At 53.0% G+C, this 26,119-nt stretch overlaps 2 protein-coding genes across 9 annotated transcripts in view; one reads left to right on the forward strand and one right to left on the reverse strand.

Moving 5' to 3' along the window:
- The first annotated feature begins 4,878 nt into the window (after positions 1-4,878).
- Positions 4,879-18,071, forward strand: CMKLR1 (chemerin chemokine-like receptor 1). 7 transcript variants are annotated; one of them, XR_008452731.1, is made up of 4 exons: positions 5,084-5,218; positions 6,662-6,821; positions 7,035-7,132; positions 14,578-14,655. XR_008452731.1 is itself a non-coding variant. In XM_054082511.1 (3 exons), the coding sequence occupies exon 3, from the start codon at positions 15,217-15,219 to the stop codon at positions 16,300-16,302; it is 1,086 nt and encodes a 361-aa protein (XP_053938486.1). In that variant the 5' UTR covers positions 5,084-5,218; positions 6,662-7,132; positions 15,214-15,216; the 3' UTR covers positions 16,303-18,071. The 7 variants fall into 7 exon arrangements, 3 of the variants coding, with proteins under 3 accessions (XP_053938485.1, XP_053938486.1, XP_053938487.1); XR_008452730.1 differs by having other exon boundaries at positions 6,662-7,132; XM_054082511.1 differs by lacking the exon at positions 14,578-14,655 and adding an exon at positions 15,214-18,071 and having other exon boundaries at positions 6,662-7,132.
- A 1,102-nt stretch (positions 18,072-19,173) lies between these two features.
- Positions 19,174-26,119, reverse strand: part of WSCD2 (WSC domain containing 2) — a 31,395-nt gene continuing 24,449 nt past the window's right edge. For both annotated transcript variants that reach the window (XM_054082509.1, XM_054082508.1), the window contains exon 9: positions 19,174-23,939. In XM_054082509.1, the coding sequence (XP_053938484.1) occupies positions 23,587-23,939 (353 nt within the window). In that variant the 3' untranslated portion in view covers positions 19,174-23,586. The remainder of the gene's footprint in view (positions 23,940-26,119) is intronic.

Here is a 26,119-nt window from a genome sequence, read left to right on the forward strand (position 1 = left end):
GACAATTTGGAGAGACAAATACAAGGAATTTTATTTCTCCAGCCACTCTGAGCAAATAGAAATGCCCGCTCTCACAGCATGGTTTTGGCTTGTGAGGTGGCTTCAGGGTCCTGGGGTGGGTGAAGATGCTGCCACAGTCCGAAAGGGGTGCGGAGGGAAAGCAAAATCCAAAGCAGCCCCATGGTTTTGTAATGAATTGAGCTGCAGGAGAGAGAAATGCAGACTGAAGCTGTGCGGATGCCCAGTGTGGACACACCAAAGCCCTTAGCTGTGTCCCAGGAGATGGATGAGGTGAGCCTGGCTCACAGTTGGATGACGTGCTCGTTACCAGACTAATTGCTTCCTTGGCCGATATCAGAGGCTAGGTGGGTGTGAGCAGGGCTGGGTCACCCCCACGCCTGGCTGGGGAAGCGCTGCCTGTGGCTGCTGGCGGGGAGCTCAGGGCAGGGTGCCCTGTGACGCTCAGGACATTTCATCTCTTGCTTTTCATCTCAGCTGCAATGTCCTCTAATTCCTGCTGAAGCTTATTGAATGCCCTGAGCCACTAACGAGCCCCAGGGGATGGAGCACTGTGTGCGGGAACCTGGTGCTTCTTCTCATCTCTCCCTTTGCAAAGTGAATTGTTATTCGCCCATGCTCTAAATAATTTTTTATGGTGAAAAGTTGTGGGAAACTCTTGCCCTCACCCTCTCCCACGTGGCTCTGAGCAGGGGCAGGGTCACCTGTGGGAAAGGGGTGAAGCTGGTTCCTGCTGAGCAACTGGCATCCCACTCATCTCAAACTTTTCTTGCCGTTTTCGGGATGAAAAGCAGTGCCTGGTGAGGAGAAGCAGACCCTGGAATGCTGCTGAATCCAACCATCCCAAGCACTGGTGCTCCCCATGCCTCAAAGGGGATCCCCTAGAAACTCAGCTGGGATTTGATGCCAAGACCCACCTTGTAAATCCCTGTCCAGATGGCATCCTGTCTGTCACCTGCTGGGGGGCTCGAAGGTAAGAAACAAGTGGCTTGATAACATTGGAACGGATGTGCTCTGCTGGGGTTTAAAAATAAAACAAAGTGCTCCTGCCTGGCAATCCCTCATCCCTGCGCTTAGAGCTGTCAGTGGCCCTTGGCAGCTCCTGTACAAATCAGAAACTGCCAATAAATCACCCAGCGCAGGCACGTCCATCCCCCCACCTCCATCCCAGTGGGCTCAGCCGCTCTCCCCAGGGCTGAGCTGTCATCCTGCCCAGCTTCTCAGCCTATTTGGGGATGGAAGCAGTTCGGTGACAGCCACTGCGTGGGGCAGAGTCCTACTGTCAGCAGAGCTGTGCACCAGGAGCATCTGCAACCTGTTGCATCAGCCCTGCTCTGCAAAAGCTGTTTTTCAGGTGCTGAGCGAGGAGAAGGGGCAGTGCTGGAGCTGTACCCCAGCTCGTGGGTGTGTGTTGCTCTCTTGCATGTGCCACTCGTGTTTCTGAGCACAGCTTAAGTACCTGACAGTGCTCTGCAGAGCCCTCAGCAATGCTGTGCCTGAAAAAGGGGCTGTAGAACCCACGGCTGATACGCTGACTTTAAAGCTCCCTCCTCTACGTGGCACGATAGGCACAGTGTGAGTTGAAGGAGTGTTTACTTGCAGTTAACTGCAGTTCTCCATCTTCATGGGAGCGTGTCCTGCTCGTGTGAAGCCTGACTATGGACACGAAGGAGCAGAGGACCAAATTGCCCACCTGCTGTAAAAGCCAGTGCACGGTGGTGGCTGGGGTGGTACAGCGGATCGTAGAATCCTAGAATCATTGAGATTGGAAAGGATCTCTAAGATCATCAAGTCCTTTCTCGCCCGAGGAGGCATTCAAGAGCCAGAAGGCATCCAGGAGGGAGGCATCCAGCAGGGAGGCACAACTTGGGAACAAATGCTGCAAAACTGGAGACAAATGGAGGTGGGGAAGGTGCTGGGTCATGCACCTGGATGGCAAATTGGGGCTGGAGCAGCAGCTCTGTGTGCAAGCCTTTTGGGCTGCTGCTGGTGCCTGGATGCCCTGGCCAGCCTGACCCTGTCCTGCCCATCCTGGTGGTGGCATGTGGTGGGACACAGTGTCCCCATCAATGCTCTTTCCAGCCTTGGCACTGCAGCGGGTACTGGCAGCGCCGCCCCAGCGCAGACGTGTGTGGAGTCCCGCTGTGTTCCCGTGCCACGTTGCTATTTATAAGCCATGAGTTGCACAGGGTTGGGACTGGTTTTTTTTCCGTGATTGTATCAAATCAACGAAACAGGGAAAGCGAGCAGTCTATTTGACATCCTGTATGTGGGCTTTTTATTTGTGCAATGCGTTTTCGTTCCCACTTGTATGGTGAGGCAGTAACGGGAGATGCAGCTCATCACCGCCGTCGGTGATGAAGCCAAGAGCGGGAGGGATGAGCTCCTCGCAGGCTTGTGGGAAAGGCAATGGTTATCCATGGGAATAAACCCAGTCCTGAAACGGGGTAGGGTTGGGGGCTGGGAAATGTGATGGGAGCCCCATGTAGTGTCCTTGAAGCTGAATCCAGCTCCCTTTCTGTTCTGTGCGGTTTTTCCCCACGGCTCTGCCCAGAGTGAGGGAAAGCGCTGCTGAATGACGGAGAAAGCTCCCCCCGAGAGGGAAAAGCTTCATGCAATCTCTTCCACATTAAGTGTGACATCTGTTCTGGGATGACTCAGGCGGGTTCCCACCACCCGGAGAGGAGAGGAGAGGAGAGGAGAGGAGAGGAGAGGAGAGGAGAGGAGAGGAGAGGAGAGGAGAGGAGAGGAGAGGAGAGGAGAGGAGAGGAGAGGAGAGGAGAGGAGAGGAGAGGAGAGGAGAGGATGCTGAGCAACCATACCAGCTGGGTCAGACCTGCTGGGCTCAATCCTTTCACCCTGGCTTGGCAGGGGGGTGCTTGGGGGGGGGGGGGGGGGGGGGTTATTATAAGCCTAAATCAAGCAGTTCCCAATACCACTGAATTTAGAGCTATAATTGCTTTGCTCAGTGTGGGTGGCACTCAATGCGCTTGCCAGGGATGTAATGGAAGCCAAACACTCTGCTGGCTTTTCTGCCTGACATTGCCACTGGAGCCGTCAGCCCTGTGCACCGAGCTCTTCCCCACGGCTGGTTCTGCAAGGCCACGGTGTTTCTGTGCGGTCACTGCCCCTGGGAACAGGGTGTCTGCCCTTCCATCGCCTGCTGCTGCTTGCAGTGGTTTGCTGAGCAGGCGATGCTGAGCGCCTCGGAGGGAAATCTCAAACCGCAGCGCAGGGCAAATGCTGGGGATATGACATTTTGTCCCATGTCAGCAGGTTTTTAACTTCACCGCCTTGCTCAGCAGAGGAATAAGTGCCTGTGAGCAGGATCCTGCATCCTGCCTTGCCCAGTGGAAGTGGCAGGTGCCTCGGAGACGGCTCAGTGGTGAGGGGATGGAGTGACCCTGCCCAGGTACATTGCTGGGCTCCTGCCCAAGTGCTGTGGGGTCTGCAAAGCTCAGCCTTGCTGCAGAAACTGAGACTGTGCTGGGTGTTGGCTCAGGACCCCTCGGAGCTGCTGGGCTGTCTGTCATCACAGTAGAGCATCACTGTGGCGCTGTGCTCTGAGGACAGCCCTTGGCAAGTCCACGCTCAGCAGCATCAGCGGCCGAGCATCTCCAGCCCCACCACATCCTGCAGTGGTTTTGGAAGCTCCCACCGTGCTCCCTGTCCCATGCACGGGCTGTGTGCCACCTGGCACTGCCTGGGCTGTGCTTCTCTTCAGGCCTCATCCAGGATCTGGTTTGCAGTCGCGCTGTTTGACTCCAAACACACTAAAGGAGATAACATTTGTTTGCAGTTATTTCCCACCCCCCTCCAGTGGCTCAGTCTGCAGATGCTTTGTGGGCTGTCTTTACAGCTGAGGATAATTAATTGACCTTAATTAGTTACCCTTAATGTACGAACATCCTCTCTGCTTAGGAGATGGGTGGCAAACCCAGGGCAGTGCTGGCGTGTCCTGACAGAGCAAATCCTGCTCCTTCTCTAGGCTGTGCCCTGCTGGCAGGAGGGGGCTAAAATGGACACATTGCCCCTAAAACTCCTTAAGCTTCTGAGGTGAGGCCTTTGCACCCAAACAAGGGGGAAACAAACCCTGTGCTGGCTCTTCTCTCAGATGGGTTAAACGCCAGGGCTGGGCTGGCTGTGGCTGAGGAGTGTGGGGGCTGCACAGGGAGGGAAGGGATTTTTCTAGGTGCCACATCAATCGTGGGGTTATCAGAACCTCATTCTCTGCGTGGGTTGGGGCTGTGCTGCTCAGTGCTCCCACACTGGGGGCTACCCTGGAAAGCCTTCTGGTCTTCCCCCTGTTTGGGTTTGGGGGGTAGGGTACCCCTGAACCTCATCCCTGCATCCAGACTTGCGTGTTCTCCTGCCTGGAGGAACCCAGAGCCTCTCACGGCCCCTTGGTGCCCCCCAAAAGGCTTTCTGTGTGTGTGCTAATGGGGCTGGGGGTGATGGAGCTGCTCCCACAGAGCCCCCGCGGGCTGCGCAGGCCGGGGGTACCGCCTGGAAGCAGCTGCTCCATCCTAGTGGTAATGAAAGCCATGGTGGAAACAGCCCCAGCAGCAGCCGCAGCGTTTGGGAGCCAGATTTGACGAAGGGAAGTGACTCAACGTCTTGGAAGGAGTTGGGGGCAGTGTGGGGGGGGCAACAGAGGACAGCGGGTGGCCCAGGGTGGGGACAAGCATGGTGGGGTGGCTGGTAGCCACCTGCCTCCCCTCTTGCCAGGGCCAGCATCGCTCTGGAGCTCTCTGTTTTTCGTTAGCCCTTGTTAGGGCGGTGTGCTCCTAGCTGGGGGGGGACGGGACAGGAAAGGAGGGCCTTTGGGAAGCAGCTTGTTGCTTCCTCACGCTGGGTTGCGGCAGGATCTGGGCCAAGGTTCCCAGCTCCCGGCGTCACACCCTCTCCCAGCTGTTGCTCGCGGAGCATCGTGCTGCCAAGAAAACCTCGGTGATGGATGCTGCCGCAACTCCTTCCCCCTCCCCTCGCCCTTAAAACCCGTGGGGAGTGACGCTGTGCCTGAGTTTGGCCCCACAGCACCGAGGTCCAAGTGGGGATGAGAGCCCGCTGGTTGCCGGTGAGCCTTCAGCATCGGGGCTGGGCTGAGCAGCTCCTCTTCCTCACGGGGTGCAGGGTGCCCTGGCACCTTGACTTGGTCCTCCCTAGCCCGGAGCAGCAGGAGAGCGTGGCACTGCACAAGGTATTTGGAAAGGTTACTGGTGGATACTGGGGGGACTGGGAGTGTTACCATAGGAGAGGACAGGATGGGTCCTGTCCCAGCAGACCCAGCCTGTGCAACCGACCCCAGCCAGGACAATGTTTCTCATTTTTTTATTTCTTTTGGAGGCAAACTGCTTTTACCGCTGCCATGGGGGGACTGCTTTGCATCAGGGGGCAAAGCATTTGCATCCCACTGGGGACCCTGCCACAAATGCCGCAAGCATGATGTATTTTGCTTGGCTGCTGGCACCCAGCACCTCAGGGAGCTGCTGCTCCATTCCGGGGTCCCGCAAGCCCCTGGAGCAGGACACTAGTGTGCTGGTCACGAGCTGTGTGGATTGGCACATCCTTGCCTGGTGCAGACATCTGGGCTTTTTGCGTCTCTTCTCCTTTCTCCGTGCTGGACCCACTGATCTGAGCGCATCAGCAAGTTTCCTCCTGATTCAGCCGTGTAAGATGTTGAAACACGACATTGTGCAAAAAGTGGGTATTATCCTGGGCTCCAATTCCTCTTTCGCGGCCCCTGTGGGAACTCAGCCGCACGCAACAGGGGTTTCTGTCCCCACCTACACAGGGCAGTGGCTGCAAGCTCCCCGGAGGCATCGCTCTTCGCTGGGCATCGCCCACTGTCCCCTCGGTCACGGTGGTGTGATGGGTTTCTCATTGCTTTACCCATGGCTCCAAAGAATTTGGGTTTTCTCCCTTGGGCACTGCTTAAGGTAAATCCTGGAAACCAAATCGATATTGGTGACAGCCAGCAGGTATGGGCTTTGCCCAGCACTCCGACTGAATGTGATGTTCCCGGCGCAGGTGCCCGGCACAGGTGCCCAGGGATGAATTTTGGTCCAGCCACTGTATATTCATGTATTTTTAGTGTATATCTCCCTCCAAATGGGCTTCCCCAGCTTGGGGTGGAGGTTTGTGGCCTCCTGGGCTCAATCCATACCGGATCACCGGCTGTACCGTGCTCGCTGCAGGCAGTCACCGCCGCCTCGCAGGCACAGCGCTGGGGCCAGGTCAGCGCTTGGCTGCTGCCCCTCTGCTTGGGGTCCCAGCGCAAACCAGGACAGGCTGATTCATCACTGGGAACCGACTGCCGGATCCAGATCCACCTCGGCGTGTAGGGCTCAGCTGGACAAACAGCTGGGACCAGGCAGGACCTGGCAAGCGTGCTGGAGGGGGCGGCACGGCGAGGTGGGGGGACGCGCTCCCCTTCTGCCATGCACCCCAGGGATGGCTTTGGGTGACTCCTCTTCGTGTGTGAGGCCAGGAGGTGGGGCAGAGGTGTGGGCACCCTGGGAAGCAGGGACAAGAGGCAGCCAAGGGTGGAGGTGCCCCATGCCAGGTCACAGGGAGCCCTTTAGCTGTGCTCACTCCTTGCCAGGAGCAACAAAACCAAAGCTTTTTTTTTTGCATTGACAAGGGATGTTCGGACCCTGCCCAAGAGCTTCTGTGGGACTTCTGAACCTGCTGTGGGCAGCACAGAGGCGGTGGTGGATGGGAACAGAGCACTGAGGGCATCCAGCTGCTCCATGCTTTCTCCATGTCCAGCTGAATTGAGGAAGAAAGCGCCTCTGCCTAAGGTCCAAAGTCCCCATATCCTGCTGTCGAGCATCGCTTCCCCCTTTCCGGGCGCTGCCCATCTCTGTGCTGAGCCCAGCAGCAGTTTATGCCACCAGCTGTGGTTTTTTGACTTGCCCCCACATGGGCAATACGTGCTTGTCATTCTTGGGGTGAGAAAGCTCGGCTCTATCTACAGCACCCGCAGCTCGGATGCTAAAATGATGTAACCCTAGGGTCGTTTGTGCAAACCCTGATGAGGTTATAGAAGCAGCAGAGACGTGTAGTCCAGCCTTCGTGCACTCAGCCCCCCTTGGGGATTTATCAAGCTCGTGTAAGTACTGGATTTGTATATATATATTTATGAATATATATATTTATTTGGGAGGGACGGCGTTGCTACAGTTGGTTGAAAATCATTGCTTTGCTCAAGGGATTTGCGTCTGGTGGGCTTTTTTTCTTCCCTGTTCTTATAAAGTGGGTTTAGGGTTTGGCGTGGTGGCAGACAGCGGGCGGCAGCGACCTCTGAGGTCCTGACACCCGATGCGTGTTGGGACCCTGGAGGTCACTGCCACCTGCTGCTCCAAACTCCTGTTTTTTCCTATTTGTCCATAAAATCCTCAGCTTTTTAGAGATGGGATTTGCAGCCTGCAGTGGTGGGAACCCCTGCTGTGGATTTGCACGTGGGAAAACTTCATGGAGGGGGCAGGAACAGGATGGGAATTTAGGGGGGATTGTCCTCAAAGCATGGCAGTGCCACCTCGGTGGGGACAGGGAGAACAGGGGACTTTTCTTCGCTGTGCTGATCTGCATGCAGCTGGGAGCGCGGCACGCAGCTGCAAGCCGGTGGCTGGAGGATGCTCCTGCGGATCCGGGGTGACTTTCTCACTCGGGGTGGGGGGGGTTTGAGCTCTGCCAGCTCTGACCTTCCCCCATTGCCGGTACGGTCACGTCTGTCTCTCTGGCAGCAGGAGGGAAAGACCAGTTTCCTTTTCTTGGTTTCCTTCCTCTTTGTACCCTCAATCCCGAGCAGCTGGAGCAGCCCCACAGGTGGCACATGAGCTGCTGCCTTTCACCTCGAAATGGTGTCCCCAAAGCGTGTGCTGGCGTTGTCCCCAGGCAACCGTGACAAAGCCCAAGCCGTGGTTAGGGACATCCTCTAGGGGCTGAGGCAGGTCCTGGAGCCCTAGAAGGGATGAAAATGCCCTGGGATTGCAGTGGTTTGTGCCCTCTCTCACCTACCCAAGCTGGTGCGATGCAGCAGGGAGGATGCTCAGAAAAAGGGAGTTTTATTGGCCTTTTTATTGCCTGCAAAGCGCCAGGAAAGCCTGGGCTTAATAGCAACCTATATATATACATAAAAAAAGAGAGAGAGAAGAGGAGATGAAAGAACTTTTATTATCTTGGAAGAAGCTCAAGTCATTTTAATCAGCACAGAAACACAAACAGCCCTTTTTAAAGAAAACCCTTGCCTGTGTAGGTACAAACGCCCAAGATTTTCCCCTTTAAGACTAAACCCTTCACAAGAACAGAAAGGATGAAGAGCAAAGGGCCAGGTCCAGGCTCTTACTAACGGGGCGGCTCCTAACAACCTTGGTACTTTGTGTTCCCTTGCCAGGCTCCTGCAGGAGTTTTACCCTGGGAAGAGCCTGGCAAGACCTGTGTTTTGGGGTTAAACATCAGTTTTTGGCTGGATTGGAGTGCGCTCTCCATCGAGGTGACCCCACATCGTGGTTGGGGACAGCTCGTGGAGACCCATCCCATCCCGACTGGTCCTGTCCCACACAGCCCAGTCGGCTCTGCCCAGAAAAACACTGACTCATGCTGTTATTCTGTCCCACCCTGGGCACGGTTGGCTTTTTGAAGGCTGCTTTTCCCAGCTATTCCCTTTTTTCCCCTGTTCACACGGGCGGGGTATGAAGCCTTAGCTGGTATGCGGGGAGCAGCCAGGGGTGCTGAAGGCTGCCAGGAGTGGAGGTCCCACGGAGCGAGGAGGCGAGGGCTGCTCCAAGGAGGCAAAGCAGGGATGCGTTTGAGTGCCAGGGATGCAGGTAGAGCTTGGGCTTTCCTGCTACCCTCTGGGGTAGAGCTCAGTGCCTCAGTTTCCCCTGGGGGGGCACTGGCTTTGCTCCATTCCTCTGCTTTGGGGATCCTGTGCCGCTGGTGACCTGGGGGAGCTGCCAACCCAAACCCTCACTGGCAGGAGCCTGTGTGCTTGGTGTCACGCTGTCATAGACACTCAAGCATGCTGCTGCCTCTGCTGTGGCATCCGGAGCCCCTGTCCCCTTCCCGGTCCCCCTCTCAGCCGGCTGGAGCAGGACAGAGCGTCCAGGGATCGGTTGAAGGTGCTGTGGCTGCGGAGCAGCGTTTGGGCAGGCCATGGTTTGGGATTTGGCAGTGGTGTGGTCCAAGATCCCTTTTGATGGGCACATGGCTGGTGAGTGAATTACACCAAGGGCCGGGGCTCCATCCCTGGGCATCCTTGTGGGGACTGGGATGCTGCGCAGCACCTCTTCCTCCAGCAGCTGTTGCCATGGAAATTGCTAGCTAAAATAAGGGTGGATTGGAGCTGGGTACCCAGAGCTGCTTTCCCATTCCTTCTGTTTTCGTGCTCCCTTCAAGCACTTGCAATCTCTCCTGTGTGACTGGGAGCTGCCGCTGCGGGGCAGACACTGGATCCTGGCAAGGGCATCCCTTCCATGTAACACCAGGCTGGAAAAATGAGTGCCAGAGGGATGGATGGAGTGGCATCAGCTACCAGTTTGGGATGAGGTGTGGATTCTGTTCCCCAGGACAAACTTCTGCTGACAGCAACAGGAGTTTGCTGTGCTCAGGATCCAGCCCGTGGGGTGGGAGTTCAACCAGAGGCACTTGGGACCGGGAGGCAGAGCCAGGGCTCTGGCAGGGCTTGGGGGGGGACTGGCGCTGGCAGATCCCGGCGGATATTGAGATAGAATCTTAGAATCGTAGAATAGTTTGGGTTGGAAGGGACCTTAAAGATCATCCAGTTCCACCCCCTGCCATGGGCAGGGACACCTCCCACTGGATCAGGGGCTCCAAGCCCCATCCAACCTGGCCTGGAACACCTCCAGGGATGGGGCAGCCACAGCTTCCCTGGGCAACCTGGGCCAGGGCCTCACCATTCTCATGGTGAAGAAATTCTTCCTAATGTCCAGTCTAAATCTGCCTCTCTCCAATTTGTACCCATTCGCCCTCATCCTATCACTCCATGCCTTTGTAAACAGCCCCTCTCCGGCTTTCCTGTAGTCACTTCAGGTGCTGGAAGGTCGCTATAAGGTCTCCTCGGAGCCTTCTCCTCTCCAGGCTGAACAACCCCAACTTTCTCAGCCTGTCCTCATACGGGAGGTGCTCCAACCCTCAGATCATCTTCGTAGCCTCCTCTGGACCCGTTCCAACAGCTCCATCTCCTTCTTACGTTGAGGATTCCAGAACTGGACACAGTATTCCAGATGAGGTCTCGCAAGAGATGCTGCTTTACCTTGTGCCCCTCCCAAAGCTGCCTCAGATGAACGGCCCTGTGTGTCCCCCAAACATCTGCGTGCAATTCCCCTCTCCCCCGGCACGGGCTGTGCTCTGCGTGGGCAGCCCGGCTGCGCTCCCCTGCCTGCGCCGGAGGAAGCGGGTTTGGGTTTGGGGTGCGCTGGGACCTCGGAAACCACTGCTGGGAAGGAAGGGGAAGATCTTCAGATGAGAAAAAGGCAGAGCAGCTGCGCAGGCAGCGGCACAGGGGCCGGCGGTGGGGAGCCGCGCTCACTCACCTGCATCCCTGGGCAGCTCGGCCATCCTGTCTCTGCGCACCTCTTGCACCCTGCAAGCACTGAATTGGTCCCATGGGTGGACAAGCGCTAACCCAAAGGCACCCTCGGTTTCCCCACTGCTTGGTGAGAGGGTTTCTTCCCCCACAGAGCCATACGTTGATCCCAGCCTGGTTCCATAGCATCATGCAGGCAAAAGCGTGATGCACTTTGACAGCTCAGGTAAGATCCTGTGTGTTCCAAAGCTGGTTTGCTTATTTTATTTTATTTTATTTTATTTTATTTTATTTTATTTTATTTTATTTTATTTTATTTTATTTTATTTTATTTTTAACGTTTTTCATTATTATTTTTAACGTTTTTCATTATTATTTTTAACGTTTTTATTTTTAACTTTTTTCATTACTATTTTCAGCATTTTTATTTTTAACTTTTTTCATTATTATTTTTAACATTTTTATTTTTAACTTTTTCATTACTATTTTCAACATTTTTATTTTTAACTTTTTTCATTACTATTTTCAGCATTTTTATTTTTAACTTTTTCATTATTATTTTTAACATTTTTATTTTTAACTTTTTTCATTATTATTTTTAACATTTTTATTTTTAACTTTTTTCATTATTATTTTCAACATTTTTATTTTTAACTTTTTTCATTATTATTTTCAACATTTTTATTTTTAACTTTTTTCATTACTATTTTCAGCATTTTTATTTTCAACATTTTTTATTATTATTTTTAACATTTTTATTTTTAACTTTTTCATTATTATTTTTAACATTTTTATTTTTAACTTTTTTAATCATTATTTTTAACATTTTTATTTCTGTTTTACTTTTAACATTTTTACTTTTAACATTTTTATTCTTAATATTTTTATTTTATTTTTATTCTTAATATTTTTATTTTATTTTTATTTTTAATATTTTATTTTTAATATTTTTATTTTATTTTTAATATTTTTATTTTATTTTTAATATTTTTATTTTTTCCCCCCTCAACCTGTAGCAGTACCTCCCATAAAGGCATTGCTCACAGGCAGGATGCTGGCAGCCTTCCTGTCTCTATGAACCCGTGGTGCAGCTGAGAGCTCAGGCAGCACCCATGCCCAAGCGGTACCCACTGCTGGAAGGCTGAGCATCCCCTGCCTTCCTCTGGCACGGCCGTGTCCGGATCCGGCTGAGCTCCCTCCGTTTCCCTGTAGCCCCGGTCACATCCGTCCTCCACCCGTCTGGGTTGTCTACGGAAGAGCTTTCGCCCAGAAAAGCTGGATTTGAACATTTTCTGCTGTTCTCTCCATTTCCTGTTGCTTTCCCAAGAACAACATCCCTGACCTCATCCTCCCCCAGTGCGCGCCGGGATGCTGCCGATGTGCGAGCCACCCGTCGGGAATCCCACCCCGGCGCCCGTGGGCCGGATTCAGCCTTCCCTGGGTACCAAGACAAATACAGCTGTGGGGATGACGGGGCCAGCGGCGGTGGGCTGGGAAAAAAGCTCTATTTTTGGGTAATTCCTGTGCTCTTTTTTTTGTGTTGAGGCAGGAGGACGGGGACAAAGAGACCAAGTGGAGAGCAAAGTGGTTTTGGCTCAACCTGAGTATTTTCAACCCAGAGAGGAACATTGAAATATGCTTATGATTATGTGGCTTTTTATGCCAAACTTTGGGATTATTTTTTTGCAATGAGAAATGGGGAGATTTCCTATTTATGGGGAGGATTTTGGAGGATGCAGGTGGGAATTCGTTGGATGATTTCCCCGTCGGTTTGGTCTCCAGCTCCCAGTATCCGTCGTATCCCAGAGCCATCCCAGGAGGTTCACGGGGGGTTTGCAGTGGTTCCGTGTGAGCCCTCAAAACAAACCCATCATCTGCCAAACCCCATGAGGAAACAGAGCACTGCCATTCCTACGGGAAAGCTGGAGAGGGGCTGTTCATAGAGCTTGGGGTGACAGGACAAGGGGCAATGGGTATAAACTGGAGAGGGGCAGATTCAGACTGGACAGAAGGAAGAATTTCTTCACTATGAGAGTGGTGAGACACTGGAATGGGTTTCCCAGAGCAGTGGTGGCTGCCCCATCCCTGGAGGTGCTCAAGGCCAGGTTGGATGGGGCTTGGAGCCCCTGATCCAGTGGGAGGTGTCCCTGCCCATGGCAGGGGGTGGAACTGGATGGGCTGTGAGGTCCCTTCCAACCATTCTATTATTCCCACTGTTCTCCAGCCCTTATCCCGAGCAGGGAAAAGGCCACTCCGCTGCCCAACCTGGCTGTGGTCTGGGGAAGCTCTTCTTTTATCTCTGTCTGCCTTGAGAAGGGCAAATGTTAAAACCAGAAGAAAAGAAGAGAGGGGAGAGCGAAATAAACAGACAATTCAAATAAATAATCCATTAATACAGCTTGGAAATGTCAAGCTGAATGTCACCGTGCTTGCAGTGCTCAACGATTAAAAAAGGAAACTAAAGAAGAGATTTTACATTAAAAATATATATGTGGGCACAAGAGGAGCCTGTAAAGCTGCAGGAGTCGCTCCTGCCTGCCCTGCGCAGGGGACCAATGGGTGCTGCAGAAAATGCAGGGGCTGGTGACCTCGTGGTGGTGAGGGACGGGGGTCCATCCCCAAGGGTCCCCTGCTTACCCCACTGGTGACACCATGGTGGAAATGGCAGGCAGGTGGCTTTTGCTTTTTCTCTGCAGTGACCAAGGGAATCCTAGGAGCTCTTGGGCTTTCTGACCCACTGGGATGGGCTGAGATTTGATGCCATTGGGATGGAATAGGGTGCAGCGCAATGGGGTGGGGTGGACCCTGAGCTCTGCCCACCCCATCTCTCAGCAGATTTCCCTTTGGAAAGGTGATGACATGAAACCCGCTGGTCTGTGAATACAGCGGTCAGGACGGCTCATTACCCAGGAACATTAATAGTCAGCGCTATAACAACCAGTTCTGCTGATACTGTTACTTCCACCGGATCATCAACTTTAATTCATCCTTTCGATGATCAAGGTTTTGCCGGGGCAAGGCCTTCTTCCAGCTCAAACTAATTCACAAGCTTTGCACTAAAATCTTATTTATTCTGGCCACTTATCATCTCCTGGAGCTCAGGAAGGGGGGAGATGATGTGGCTGTGATTTAAGTCCCTGGCCGGGAACTTTGCAGCGATGGAAGCAGCAGCAATTGCAGGAAGGAACAGGAGGAAAAGCCCTGGGAGAAACAATAGGTTACAACACAAATGCCACAGGGATTTCAAAGCAGGGCTGGTGGGAAAGGTGATGCTCAGGGGGACCTTTGAGCTGAAACTCCCTGAGAACAGGAGGGTCCAGCCTGGATGGGCAGAGCTACATCCTTCCCACAAGGACAGGGTCGAGTGTGACGGCCCACGGTGGGGTCTGCACAGATCTCACCCCTCTTGCTGCCCATCGCAGCTCCCTCCAGTGTGCTCAGGCTTTGCTAATTACATTTGGTGGCTCCTGGCTTTAACCCACTGTGATTGTTCCCAGGGGAGTGGTTGAACCCATTTAACACTGGGCTCTAAGTGGCTGCTGGAGGGTGGCTCCTGATTATGGCAAACGGCGCTGTTAGTTATTGCAATTAACATTTTAAAATACGCAGGGCACCAATTCAATCAGAGGAATAACCCCTTGAGAGTCCAGGCACCTCACGCATATTTATGGCTTTAATTATTTGTAATAACATTACCTTGGGCTTGAACGTTGGGTTCTTCACACGTTACCTGCTGATGCTGGCTCGCGTCCGGTGCTTGTACTGAGTGCACAGTACAAGGTTTCCCTACTGGGTTATCCCAAAAGCTGCTGGGATCACAGCAGGACCACGACTTCACCAGATCCATGGCAGGGGGCTCCTCACCCCCGCACAGCCTCCCCGAGGCTTGGGGCAGCACCAGCCTGGCAGAGAGGCTGCACAGGGTTGAGTCGTGGTGGCTGAGGCTCTGTTTCCTCCCTTAACCCCACATCTCTGGCTTTTGGTTGATCTCAGCTCTAATATTACAGCTCCGTCTTTAGACCCACGCGGAGGGAGCTGCCGTGGTGCTGTGGGACGCTGAACTGCCGCCTCTCCCCGATCCTGGCAGGCATCCAGGTGTGAGGCTCTGCTCACCGGAGAGGAGAGGTGAGAGGGTGTGACACCAGTTTTACCAAGCGTGATGTCTACTGCATGCTGGGGTTTCGGTCCTGTTTGCTGGATGCTCCTGAGAAAAAAAAAAAAGCCATAATACTTTACAGATTGGAAGGTCTCAAAGCTGTTAATGAGCTGTTAATAAGCATCATTCCAGTCTTTCCCCTCAAGTAGGCGGGTAACAGACATTTCTGTGCAGGATGAGGCTACAGCCACATCCTGGTGGAGATGAGGGACTGAATCACATCCTGCTGCTCAGGGAGCTGATGTAGGGAGGATGGAAACCTGATGAGGAGCTGCGGCAGCATCTTCCCCCAGGGCTGGTGATAGGGTCCCCAAGGATCCACCGTACCTTTCCACGGCCCCTCGTGCCCGTGCGTGGTGGGGGGCAGCATCCCTCCCGTGGGATGTGCTCGCTGTGATTAACAATGTGTGTCTGCGCAGTAGAAACGCGCAGAGAAACATCACTGGCTGGAGAGGCCGAGGCTGACCAGGCTGTGGTTTGTTTACAGATAATGGCGTTTTCCAATTTGTCCAATTACTTGGATGATGTTGATAACTACAGCGACTACCCAGATTACCCCTATGAGGACACCAGCAGCGTGTGGACAGAGCCATCCCATGACCCGAAGGACATCGCAAGGATTATCTCTGTCATCATCTACAGCGTGTCCTGCGTGTTGGGCATCCTGGGGAATGGCCTTGTCATCGCAATCATAACCTTAAAGATGAAGAAGTCAGTCAATGCTGTCTGGTTCCTCAATCTGGCCGTCGCCGATTTCCTGTTCAACATCTTTCTGCCCATAAACATTACTTACACTGCCATGCGGTACAACTGGATCTTTGGGACAGTCATGTGCAAGTTGAACTCATTCCTCCTCATCCTCAACATGTACACCAGTGTCCTTCTGCTCACCACCATCAGCTTTGATCGCTACGTATCAGTGGTTTTTCCCGTCTGGTCTCAAAACCATCGGTCAACCAACCTAGCGTATTTAGTTTGCTTGGTTATCTGGACCATTGGCATCATTATGAGCTGCCCATCTCTTGTCTTCCGAGACACAGCACAAACCCGCAACTCTGTGATTTGTTTTAGCAACTTTTCCCTCTCCAGGAACAAGTCTTACCAAGCCCTGGCACTAATGAGGCACCGAACGGTGAACATCACCAGGTTCCTCGCTGGGTACATCCTTCCCATAACGATCATCACTTTCTGCTACATTGCCATCGTCTTAAACTTGCGTCGAAACCGCCTTGCCAAGTCCAAAAAGCCCTTCAAGATCATCATCACCATAATAATCACATTCTTCCTTTGCTGGAGTCCCTACCATCTGTTGAATCTCCTGGAAACAAAGCCCGACATGATCCCACACTCTGTATTTGAGATCAGCATCCCCATAACCACAGCGCTCGCTGCCTCCAACAGCTGTATGAACCCCGTCCTCTATGTCTTCATGGGCCAGGACTTTAAGAAGTTTAAGGTCACCATCCTTTCCAGGCTGGTGAACGCTCTCAGTGAGGAGATGGGCCACTCTAGCATTGTTCACAGGAGCTTCTCCAAGATGTCTTCAATGACAGAGAAGGAGACAACAGTCCTCTAAGCCCAACCTAGATGCCTACAGGACTGCCATAGTCTTCTTGTGTTGCCCGTGCCCCGCACTATGATGGTGGCCACCCTTTCAGTGGCCTTTGGTGTGGAATGAGCATGATCCAATGCTGTCCTATAAAGTATTCTTTGACTGGTCTTGCTGCTTGGGGGCTGGCAGGTGTTGGAGACCATTGCTCTGTGCACATGGAGAAGATACAACCACCCTTAATCGTTCTTTGTGATTGCAAAGATGATTGCACCAAACTAAGAAAACATTTCAGGGCATTCCTGGCTAATCTATACATTGCCTGGCCTGGAAAGGGCATTCCAACTGCTTCCATAGACATCATTATGGGAATACTAGGGAGAGGATGGTCTGGGAAAGCACCCATCCAGATTCCCAAGGTGGGTGGTTGAGTGGGTGTCCACCATGGAGGGCTGCAACGGCAAAGCTGGTGACATTCTACCCATGTCCCATGTATGCAGATACTTTCTTGTGTTAAAGTATATTGGTACTGGCACAATACGTTCTTAATTGTCTTGTGAGCACTTTGTACCCAGAGAGGCCCTGGAAAGTGTCCTCATAAGGGAGGCTTGAATGTCCCAACCTCAATGAACCAGCAAATCTCACATCTTCTAAGTGATCCAGACCAAGGGCCACCTGTCAGGGTGGGGAATGGGCTCGTGCATGGGGTGACCAACATGGAAATCTGGGAGGAAAAAGAGAGAAAGAATCTTATGAAGTGCGTTTTGATCAAACCCCATTTCGACAGGCACATTTCACACGGTACGTTTTGCAGAGTGGTTTGGTGCTTGGGGCTATGACTCCCAGCAGCTCCTTGCCAAGTGCCTGGGTGGCACTAGGGAGCAGCTCCATGGGCTGTCCTGTCCCGGGAGAGGATCTGCAGAGCACCCAGTATCCAGCCGCAGGCATCTCCACATCCCCTAGGGGCTGGGAACTGGCACTGAGCAACGCTGGCCACTTTTCCAGGGAAAAAGCTGCCTGCAGGGACCATCGACATTTTTTCCCCCACCGAACCTGTGCGTGATGCGCAGCCTTAGAAGATGCTGTGATCGAGGATGCTGCAGGGGAGGGAGGGTTTGGTGATGAGAGAAGGCTCTCCTTGCTCATGTTGCACAGCATTTAATTACCTGCTCAAACATCCCGTGGTTCATCTTAGTGGTCGGACAGTATGGATGGGACGGACAAGGCAGATGGACAGAAGGGGGGACACACAGAACCAGCAGAGGCAGAGCAGGAGCCCAACACCACTTTAGGGAACAGGGGGGGATGGGATGCACCCCAGAACCAGCAGCCACTGGTTCTTTTTAGGCTCGAGGTTTGGGGCAGGTGAAGAGCTGGGTCGGGACCAGGTGCATCTGGGTTTCCCTTTCCCTGCTACAGGAGGGGTTTGGGGGCAGCGTGGGTCAACGTGCACGAGACAGGATATAACTGGGTAGCCTGTATCACCCAAGGACCCAGCACCGTGCCTTTGCCCCTCAGTCCAGCGGTGGGATGCTCCCGGGCCGTGCTGGAGTAGGGATACTCCCCTCTCATTTTTGTGACTGTATTTTGCAACCCATCTCTTATTACAGAGAACAGCTTTCCAAGGAAAAAAAAAAGCGATGACTTGGTACAAAACCTTGGGTTAAATCATCATTATAATGACAGCTTGGGAAACCTAATATTTGAGTTTGCTTTTGTAGCTGTTTGCCTATTTAATAAAAAATCTGTTTTACATGCAAATACTCCCGGTACGTGCTGAAATTCGTTGTGCGGAGAGAGAAAGATCCCAGGTTTTTCAGTAAGCAGTTGCATTCTAGTCTGTATTTCTGATCCCTGCGGTTGAATCTGGGGTTGCAGGACAGGAGCTGGAGGAGAGGGGCTTAGGGATGTGGGGCTGGGGCTTCATGGCCAGGAGCCAACGATTGAGATGGGATTGTGGTGTTCCAAGCCTCTTCTACAGATCTTCCAAAGATGCTCACTGTGAGTGTCCCCTTTAATTTGTCTCTCAAGAGGGCCAAAGCCTCTTCGCAGGGGGAAAAATGTAGCTGTGCAAAAAAAAAAAGCAGCTGAAAGAGCATCATTTCCCCGGCGCCCACACGTGGAGCTGAGCCCGGCAGTGGGGACCGGTGTCTGCTCCCCGCTGCCTGCTTTGTTAATCTGTGCACCGAGCTGCCGCCAGCCTCTCCCCAAAGGTTCGTGTCAGCCCAGCGTGTTCTCTGTCAGATAAGATCTGGCAAACGCTCTTTTATACTGATTTGAAAGAGGAATTATTAATGCCAGCGCTGAGATGGGTCTGTGCTTGAGAGCTGTCTGCATCTCCCATGAGAGAGGCTGGCTCCCCATCACCTCCTGCATGCCATGCCTCCCCTCAGATCCACCCGGGCTGTTTGGGGGGACAGGGGAGCAGGGAGGGGAGCAGATCCTGCACTCCGGTGGGTTCCCATTGCTCTCTCTCCCAACCTCAACATCCACCCAGATGCCCCGGGATAAGCAGCGTATTGCTGCTCCGTCCCCTCTCGCGGCTGACTCCGACCATCCTGGTTGGGTTTGCGATACGGATGGGCAAGAGAATGGAAAAAAAACCCCTGTATTTCACCCAGTGGACCCTGTAACCCGGCAAGCCTTCCCATGGAATATCAGTGATTTCTGTTTCCGTGTCACCCGTCGAGGCAGGCAGTAAGCAGATCAAAGAGGGAACATTAAAAATGCATATCTACAAAACAGAAACAGGGCAGAAATATTCATCACAAAACTTCAGCAGCAGAACCTCTCAGTGCACACGAGCCTCTCCAGCCAGCTTTTTCTTTCCCTTTTGGCCGAAGGGCAAAGAAACACAGCTCAATATTGCCCTAAATCCTCTTAATATCGCCCCGTCCCAAGCCCAAGACCCCAGCCCACAATGCCAGGACCCTGCTCGCCAGCCCTCCTGTTCCTGCCCCTTGAGTCCATTGGGTTTCCATGTGCTCCATGTGCTGTGGGGCTCAGCACCCCCAGGGGTGGTGCTGCAGCACGCTAGGAGCCCACATCAGGACTGGTTCTCACACAGCACATCCTTCCAGCGCTCCAAACCTTCCTCCTGCCTCCCCGTGCCCCCGTGCTGCTGTCGCTCCGTCATTATTCACTCCTTAAGCTTGAGGCCAGGTCTCGTTTCACACACACGGCTGCAAAATGACTCCAGAATATACCAAAACCATTTCGGTGAAACACATTACCGGCCTTAATAACTGTTCTTTTTCAATTAGCTGTCACAGCCCTGAAATAGAGCTGTGCTTTCCCTCTCTGATAAATCACTCCCTTTATTTGGAATTGGAATTATGAAAAGGAAAGAATAACCATGTTACCCTTGCCTCAATGCCAGGCGGGTTGGAGCTGTGTTTAAATTATCTCCGCCGCGTTCAACTGTAAATTTTACAGAAAATAGTAAAGTTGATAAATAAACATGCTGATTTTTTTTTTTTAGGCATGAATATTACTGCTGCTCAGATTTATAACTCTCATCTCCCCTTCATTATTGAGCTTTTGTGAAAACACTGTTGCAGCTACTGTATGATGCTCCCGAGGTGGGTTATTTCCATCTCATTTAAACAGCGGCGTGAACTTTGTGTGTGATTTTATCTGGGGGAGCCCCTTCCCTCTGACCTGCTCTGAGCCCCTCAGCATCATTTGCATGGCTGGGATCGTGGCGTTAACCAGAGAAGTCATTGATGCTCCATCCTTGGAGGTGTTCCAGGTTAGGTTGGATGGGGCTTGAAGCAACCTGATCCAGTGGGAGGTGTCCCTGTTGGAACTGGATGGGCTTTGAGGTCCCTTCCAACCTAAACCATTCTATGATTGTTGTCCCAAACCCTCTGACTTCACCCCAAAGCGGCATCTGCCACCTTTGCTGGGGAATGGAGCCCTGGCCCAGGCCAACGTCTGGCATCATCTCCTCCACCGTCATCTCCATCATGGAAACCAGCCCACTGAGCGCAAAACCCACACGGAATTGGGGGAAATGCAGGGAGTTTTGGTGCAGACACCGTTGCTAGGGCAACAACTGAGCAGCCCATCCAATTCGGGAGGGAGGATGCTGCAGCCTCCGCCAGAGCAGGACCAGAGAGGCAGGAAAACACTCCCAGGAATGAGAGATTGCAGAATAAAGATGATTTTTAATACAGGAAGCTGGGGGAGGGTGGCCAAGGTCACCTCTTGGCAGCCACAGCCCCACGCTGGAGCTATGCGAGCCGGCTGCTCCCGCCCAGGGATGCTCGGGGCTTGCTGGGGCCGAGTCAAGTGGAAAGATTCGCTGCTTTTAAAAGTCATCGTGGAAATGCTGAGTGTTGCCTACCCTGCCTGCACATTTCAGTGCTCTCCAACGAGCCGGGCTAATGGCATTAGGGAGGCAGCCAAGCAGGGTGGCTGTTACAAGTCAACAGCTTCATCCATGAAAATAATACAGAAATGGTTGGCTTCTCTTTCCAGGGGTAATATAAATGTTATCGTTGCATGCCAGACCCATGCGGTAAAAAAAAAAATAGCCTGGCATTTAATAAGTAAATAAAAATAAAATAAAATACAACATAAAACTTCAGCTGCTGCTCAGGGCTTGGCTGTGCACAGGGGCTGAACAGTCACCCATAGGACAGTGAACGCTGCTCCTGCGTGAGCAGGGACGAGGCGAAGGCACGGACCCGCGTGTCTGTGCACGTGCAGCCAGAGGTGCCGCACACATTTATGGGGCGGTAATGACTTCCAATTGCTCTGTTTGACTGCCAAAAAAAAAAAAAGCAGTTGTGGTGAAATAAAAGCATTAAGCTTCAGTCATCCTTAAAGCCACAGGAGGGGGTGGAAAATAAACTGATACCGCTGGTGCTCAGGGAGTTTCCTCCACCCTTTCGCTATGGGCTCTGAAGGGGTTTGCTGGAGGCAGTGATGCTCCCCAGGCTCTGCAGATGGGGGGGTCCCACAGTGGGGGTCCCTGGGTTGTCCCCTCCCGCTCCCCAAGCCTCCTCTTCTGCCTTAGAAGCCGCAGCCCAGGACCCACTAGGGCTGCACGCGATATTGTCGCTTGTTTTATCTCGCAGGTTGATTGACTTTTGGGGTTTAACAGCTTCCGAGGGGCAGAAGGGATCGCGACCCCTTCCGCAGGTGACGCTGCCAGAGCGAATCACGCCTGGCCTGTGTCGTGATCGCTCCAAATACCGACACTATAAAAAAGGGAGATTTCACCAACTCCAGATAAGAGGGCGATTGGCCAAGAGAAAAGGAATAAATTGCATCGTGCCTGCTCTTGCTCTGGAGCAGAGGAAGGGTTGGTGGCAACAGGAATAAAGCCTGCAGTAAATGTCACCTCTCCCACCACGGACCCGAATAAACCTGTCTTTAAAGAGGCTGTAAAGGTAATAAAGCTTTCAAGAAGGAGCCACTTTGCTGGAGTTATCAGTAGTTTAGATGTGGGAATAACATTAATGTGATTAGAGCTGGAGGTAGAGGAGCCGTCTGCCAGATCCCATGGGATATCCAGCCCCTGGGCTGGGTGGGGGATGCCGGGGTGCTTGGGCAGCCCCACAAACACACGGGAAGGCAGAATAGCAACAAAAATTCTCCTTTAATAGCTGGATTGACCTGAGGATTTGTTCTGACTGAGGTAGGCAGCCCCCGGGCCGCTGCAAGTGAAGGAGCGCGGGGACAGCTTGATTCTCACTGCCAGGATGGGGCTCACCTGCTCTCCTAGAAAACCTCCAGCCATTCGTCAAGGGAAGAGTTAAAAACAGGACAGCTGCTCCCTAGAAACTCATTACCCATCTCCGTGCAAAAAAACCGGGACTGGGAACCCCCCAGCCCTGGCATTGCTGCCCACGTCTGCTCCGCACATGCGTTAGAAAAATATATTTTATTTAAATTCTCCATTATCTCCGTGGAGTTTTCTTCTCTCTCTTTGAATATAGATTGAACAGTGTCTCTAGATTTAGACCTGTGCATGTATTTCTACTGATATCAAGAATTAAAAGCCAGTTGTTAAATACCTAACTCTAGAAAAGGCTGCGTACAATATATGGCTTTTGCACCTACATCCAAAGGGGACTTGCAGGTTGGAAGGAGGAAAGGGAGCTCGGTTGCGGCAAAGCCAGGATGGGGACGGGCTGGGAGGGTGGCACAGGGAAGGGGACAGCTGGGGACCACATGCAGCTCTGTACAAAGCCAGCCTGGCGAACAGCATCCTCCCAATGCACATGGAGATCCTTTGGTTTCGCTTGCTCATCGGCAGGCAGCGAGTGAGGGTGCGTTAGGGCAGGGGTCCCGCTGATGAGACACGGGCAGGATTCAGCCAGAGGGACACCAAAAAGCTCAGCCCTGGGATTTGCTCCCTGCCGCTGCGTGGGCTTAATGCAGCTGGGCTGCAGCACAGCCCCGGCTTGTGGCCCCCAAAACTGCTTCTGTGGGGCTGTTGTGGCTTCTAAGCTTTGGAAATGAGGCACGGATGAGCTTGTGTGCCCTGAAAGCTCTTCTGTCCAGGACCAACGTCCTGGTCTCAAGCATCATCCGCATGCATGAGGTGGCTTCCACCTGCAGCCCACGGGTGGGCGTCATAGGGCACCCCAGGGCTGGAGCAGCAACACTGCCCAGTGCTGTGACTGGGGATGCCAACCTCATCCAGGGAGTCCCCCTCTCTCCAGGGTCAGGGAGGGTCCCCACGGAGCCAAGGGATGGCGCACGGGTATCACACAGCCTTGTTTGGAGGCACTGTCTTCCCAGCACAGCTCCATCCCTTTCCATAGCCTCCAACTGGGATCCAGGGGAGAATCACCCACACGGTGCCACCCGCCCTGGTTTCTCTTCCCATGGGAAAGCTGACAAGCTCCATCTGGGGACAGGCAGCAGCCTTCCAGGGCTGGCCAAGGAGTGAGGGGAGTTTGGGAATACCCATCCCAGGGGAGCTCAACTCCTGTGGCATCACCAGCACCGGGGGATGCATCAGGCACGGCATGGGCACGAATATCCCACTGCATTACTCAGGAGGGCTCCGGCAGCTGAAACAGCAGTGGGACAGAGCAGCAACCCTGGAGCGGGGAAGGCACCCGCATCCTCTCAGCAGTGCCACCGTGCCCGGGACTGCATCGGCATGGGCCAAGCAAGCTCAGCGATGACTGGGGACCATTCGTTGCTCATGCAGGGAGAGTTGATTAACAGAGAATAGCAGCAGATGGAGAATTAAAAGAAAAGCCACCCACTGGGTGGAAGTAGGCAGAGGCTGGGAAGACCGAGCCTCTCCTCGCCACGCAGGGTCACGTCCCCCCGCCATCGTCACCATCATCTCGGGTAGTAGTCATCCGGCACCCCCGACAGATTGCGGAGTTTCAAGGCTGTGTCCACTGTTTTGATGTAGCCGCTGATCATCTTCCTCATCTCGGGGGTGTAGGGGTCGTACTCCAATTTTCTCAAGCCAGATCGCTTAAAGTTGCCGTCCTTCTGTCCCTCGACGCAGAGCAGCCTGTCCTCGCAGGCGGTGATGCCCAGCAGCCCCACCATTCGCTGCAGCTGGACAAAGAGGTCCCGCTTCAGGTCCTCAAAGTGCACCACCAACACCTTCTTGCCGTAGCGCAGCCAGTCGAGGGTGTGCGTCGCCCACCACGGGGCGTAATTCGCAACGAATTCTGGCCACTCTGGACAGAGCAGAGGACACGGTTAGTGGGTGCGTTCCCCATCCCAGGGCCACCGCCTGCGCTCCATGCTGAAATCTTTCAATTATCCTTCTCACTAATTGATCTTCCTATAAAAATCAGGTCATAAAAGGGATAATGAAACATCAATATTAAACCACAACTCTCCTGGCAGTGCCGTACACGTCCATCCCATGATGAATAAAAGCTCTGGGTATCTGACTCTTCCTCTTGTCCTCCCCCAGAAACCAATGCTTGATTAATAACTTAACTGTATTTAATTCCCCGAAGAATCATTAAACACAGTATCTGATTCATTAAATAGATACAGGAGAATTCACCTTGTGTAATCGTATCACATAAAACTTTGCTTTGGAACTGCTCCAGGGATATTGTAAAATTAATGTCATGGAACCAAACAGGGGTTTCACCGCTCCCGTGGCCTCTGCAGACTCCACACAGGGCTGAGAACGGGGTGGGAGAAGGAAAATCTTCCCCAGTGCCACCAGCTGTGAGCAAAGCTGGGGAGAGGGAATGGGCTTTTTTGCTCCAGTTTGACCCACACGGGGTCAGCGAAACCAGGGTCTCCAACCGCTCCCTGGAGCCATACGGTGGCTCTCATCAGCCTCCTAGACAGATTAAAGTCCTCAAGTGATGGAAAATCACCCTCTTTCTGGGCAAGTTGTTCCAATGGTTAATTAACCTGCCAACCCATCAGCTAATTATGCCGTCCATCCTCTGGAAAGGATTTGGTGATGTATTTTGATGTGCATCTCAGTTGGACCCGAGCTGGGGTGGATGAAATGATCCCCTTTGCCTGGTCCCCCGCACTTCCCTTGTGGACATGAGGTGTGGGACAGTGGGGGTGGGTGGGGCTGGCAAAGCTCAGAGGGTTCCCATGGTGCTGGGACTCCAGCAAAGGGATTGTCCAGCATTCCAAGTCCTGGGAATCTGCAATTTGCAGTTGTGCTTTGCGGTGAAGCGGATGGGGATAAAATCCAGCAAGAGGCTGGTACCCCACCATGGCAGGGGTGATGCCAGCCCAGGAGAAAAAAGCCACTAAGGAAGCAGAGGGACATTTCTCTTCCCTGCTTTTATGGGATAGGCATGGGAAGAGCAGGGCTGGGCCATCTCCGGCACTGCAAGCACATGGTGATAACGAAATCCAGGCACATAACAGCAACAACAGCAAAAGCTCCCCTTAAATAAACTCTGAATTAAGGGTAGCAGATGTTCAATCAAGCTAAATATTTTAACTCTTTCCAATGAAGTCAATTCCACAACAGCAATTTGTAAATTGCTATAATTAACAAGCCACCACAATACGCTTATGCACGGGAAAGGTAGCGTCTCCGGAGCAGCTGGGCAGTCAGAAATAACACCCTGCCACCGCCTTGTCCACAGGGATGGGCTGGCGGCTGCCGCCGCTCCCACTGCTGACACCAGTGAGAAGGAGAATGTGAAAAGTGGCAGGGGGCTTCCCAGGTGGAGACATCACAAGCTGGGTTGTGATGTCGGGTTGTGATCGCCCTGGGATGGCTTCGCTAGGAAAGGGGCTTCCCGTCCCCTCCTGACACCCACCCGGGCAGGGTGGTCCCGCTGGGATCCAGCTTTGATGGGAGCGTGGGGATGCTGCAGGCACACACCACCATGTGCACCCACCAGGTGATGGATGGAGATGTCTGATGGATGCTGTTATACTTTAACCTCTCCACTGGCCCATCCAGCTGCCTTTGACCTCAAAGAGCTGCTCAAGAGACAGAGTTGGGGTTCTTGGGCTCATCCAACATATTCCCTCCCTGCTGGCACCAGACTGCTGTTGGAATCACATGCCCAGGCACTGCCACCCCTCTGCTGCTGCTCTTGCAACACAACACAGCACTGAGTAGCTGAGCATCTCCACTTCCCCATCCCATCCCATCCAATCCAAACCAATCCAACCCATCCCATCCCATCCCATCCCATCCCATCCCATCCCATCCCATCCCATCCCATCCCATCCTATCCCATCCCATCCCATCCCATCCCATCCCATCCCATCCCATCCATGCAAGAAGCCCTCAGCCATGCCAGATAGATGCTGTGGGTCATGCTGGTTGCAAGCCCAGGAGATGCTCCTCCAGCATGGGGACCGTGAAGGGGTAGCACAGCCCAGGTTTCCCCCATGGAGACCAAATTTGGGC

This window comes from Cuculus canorus, chromosome 17 (assembly GCF_017976375.1).
Source record: "Cuculus canorus isolate bCucCan1 chromosome 17, bCucCan1.pri, whole genome shotgun sequence".
Taxonomy (NCBI): Eukaryota; Metazoa; Chordata; class Aves; order Cuculiformes; family Cuculidae; genus Cuculus; species Cuculus canorus.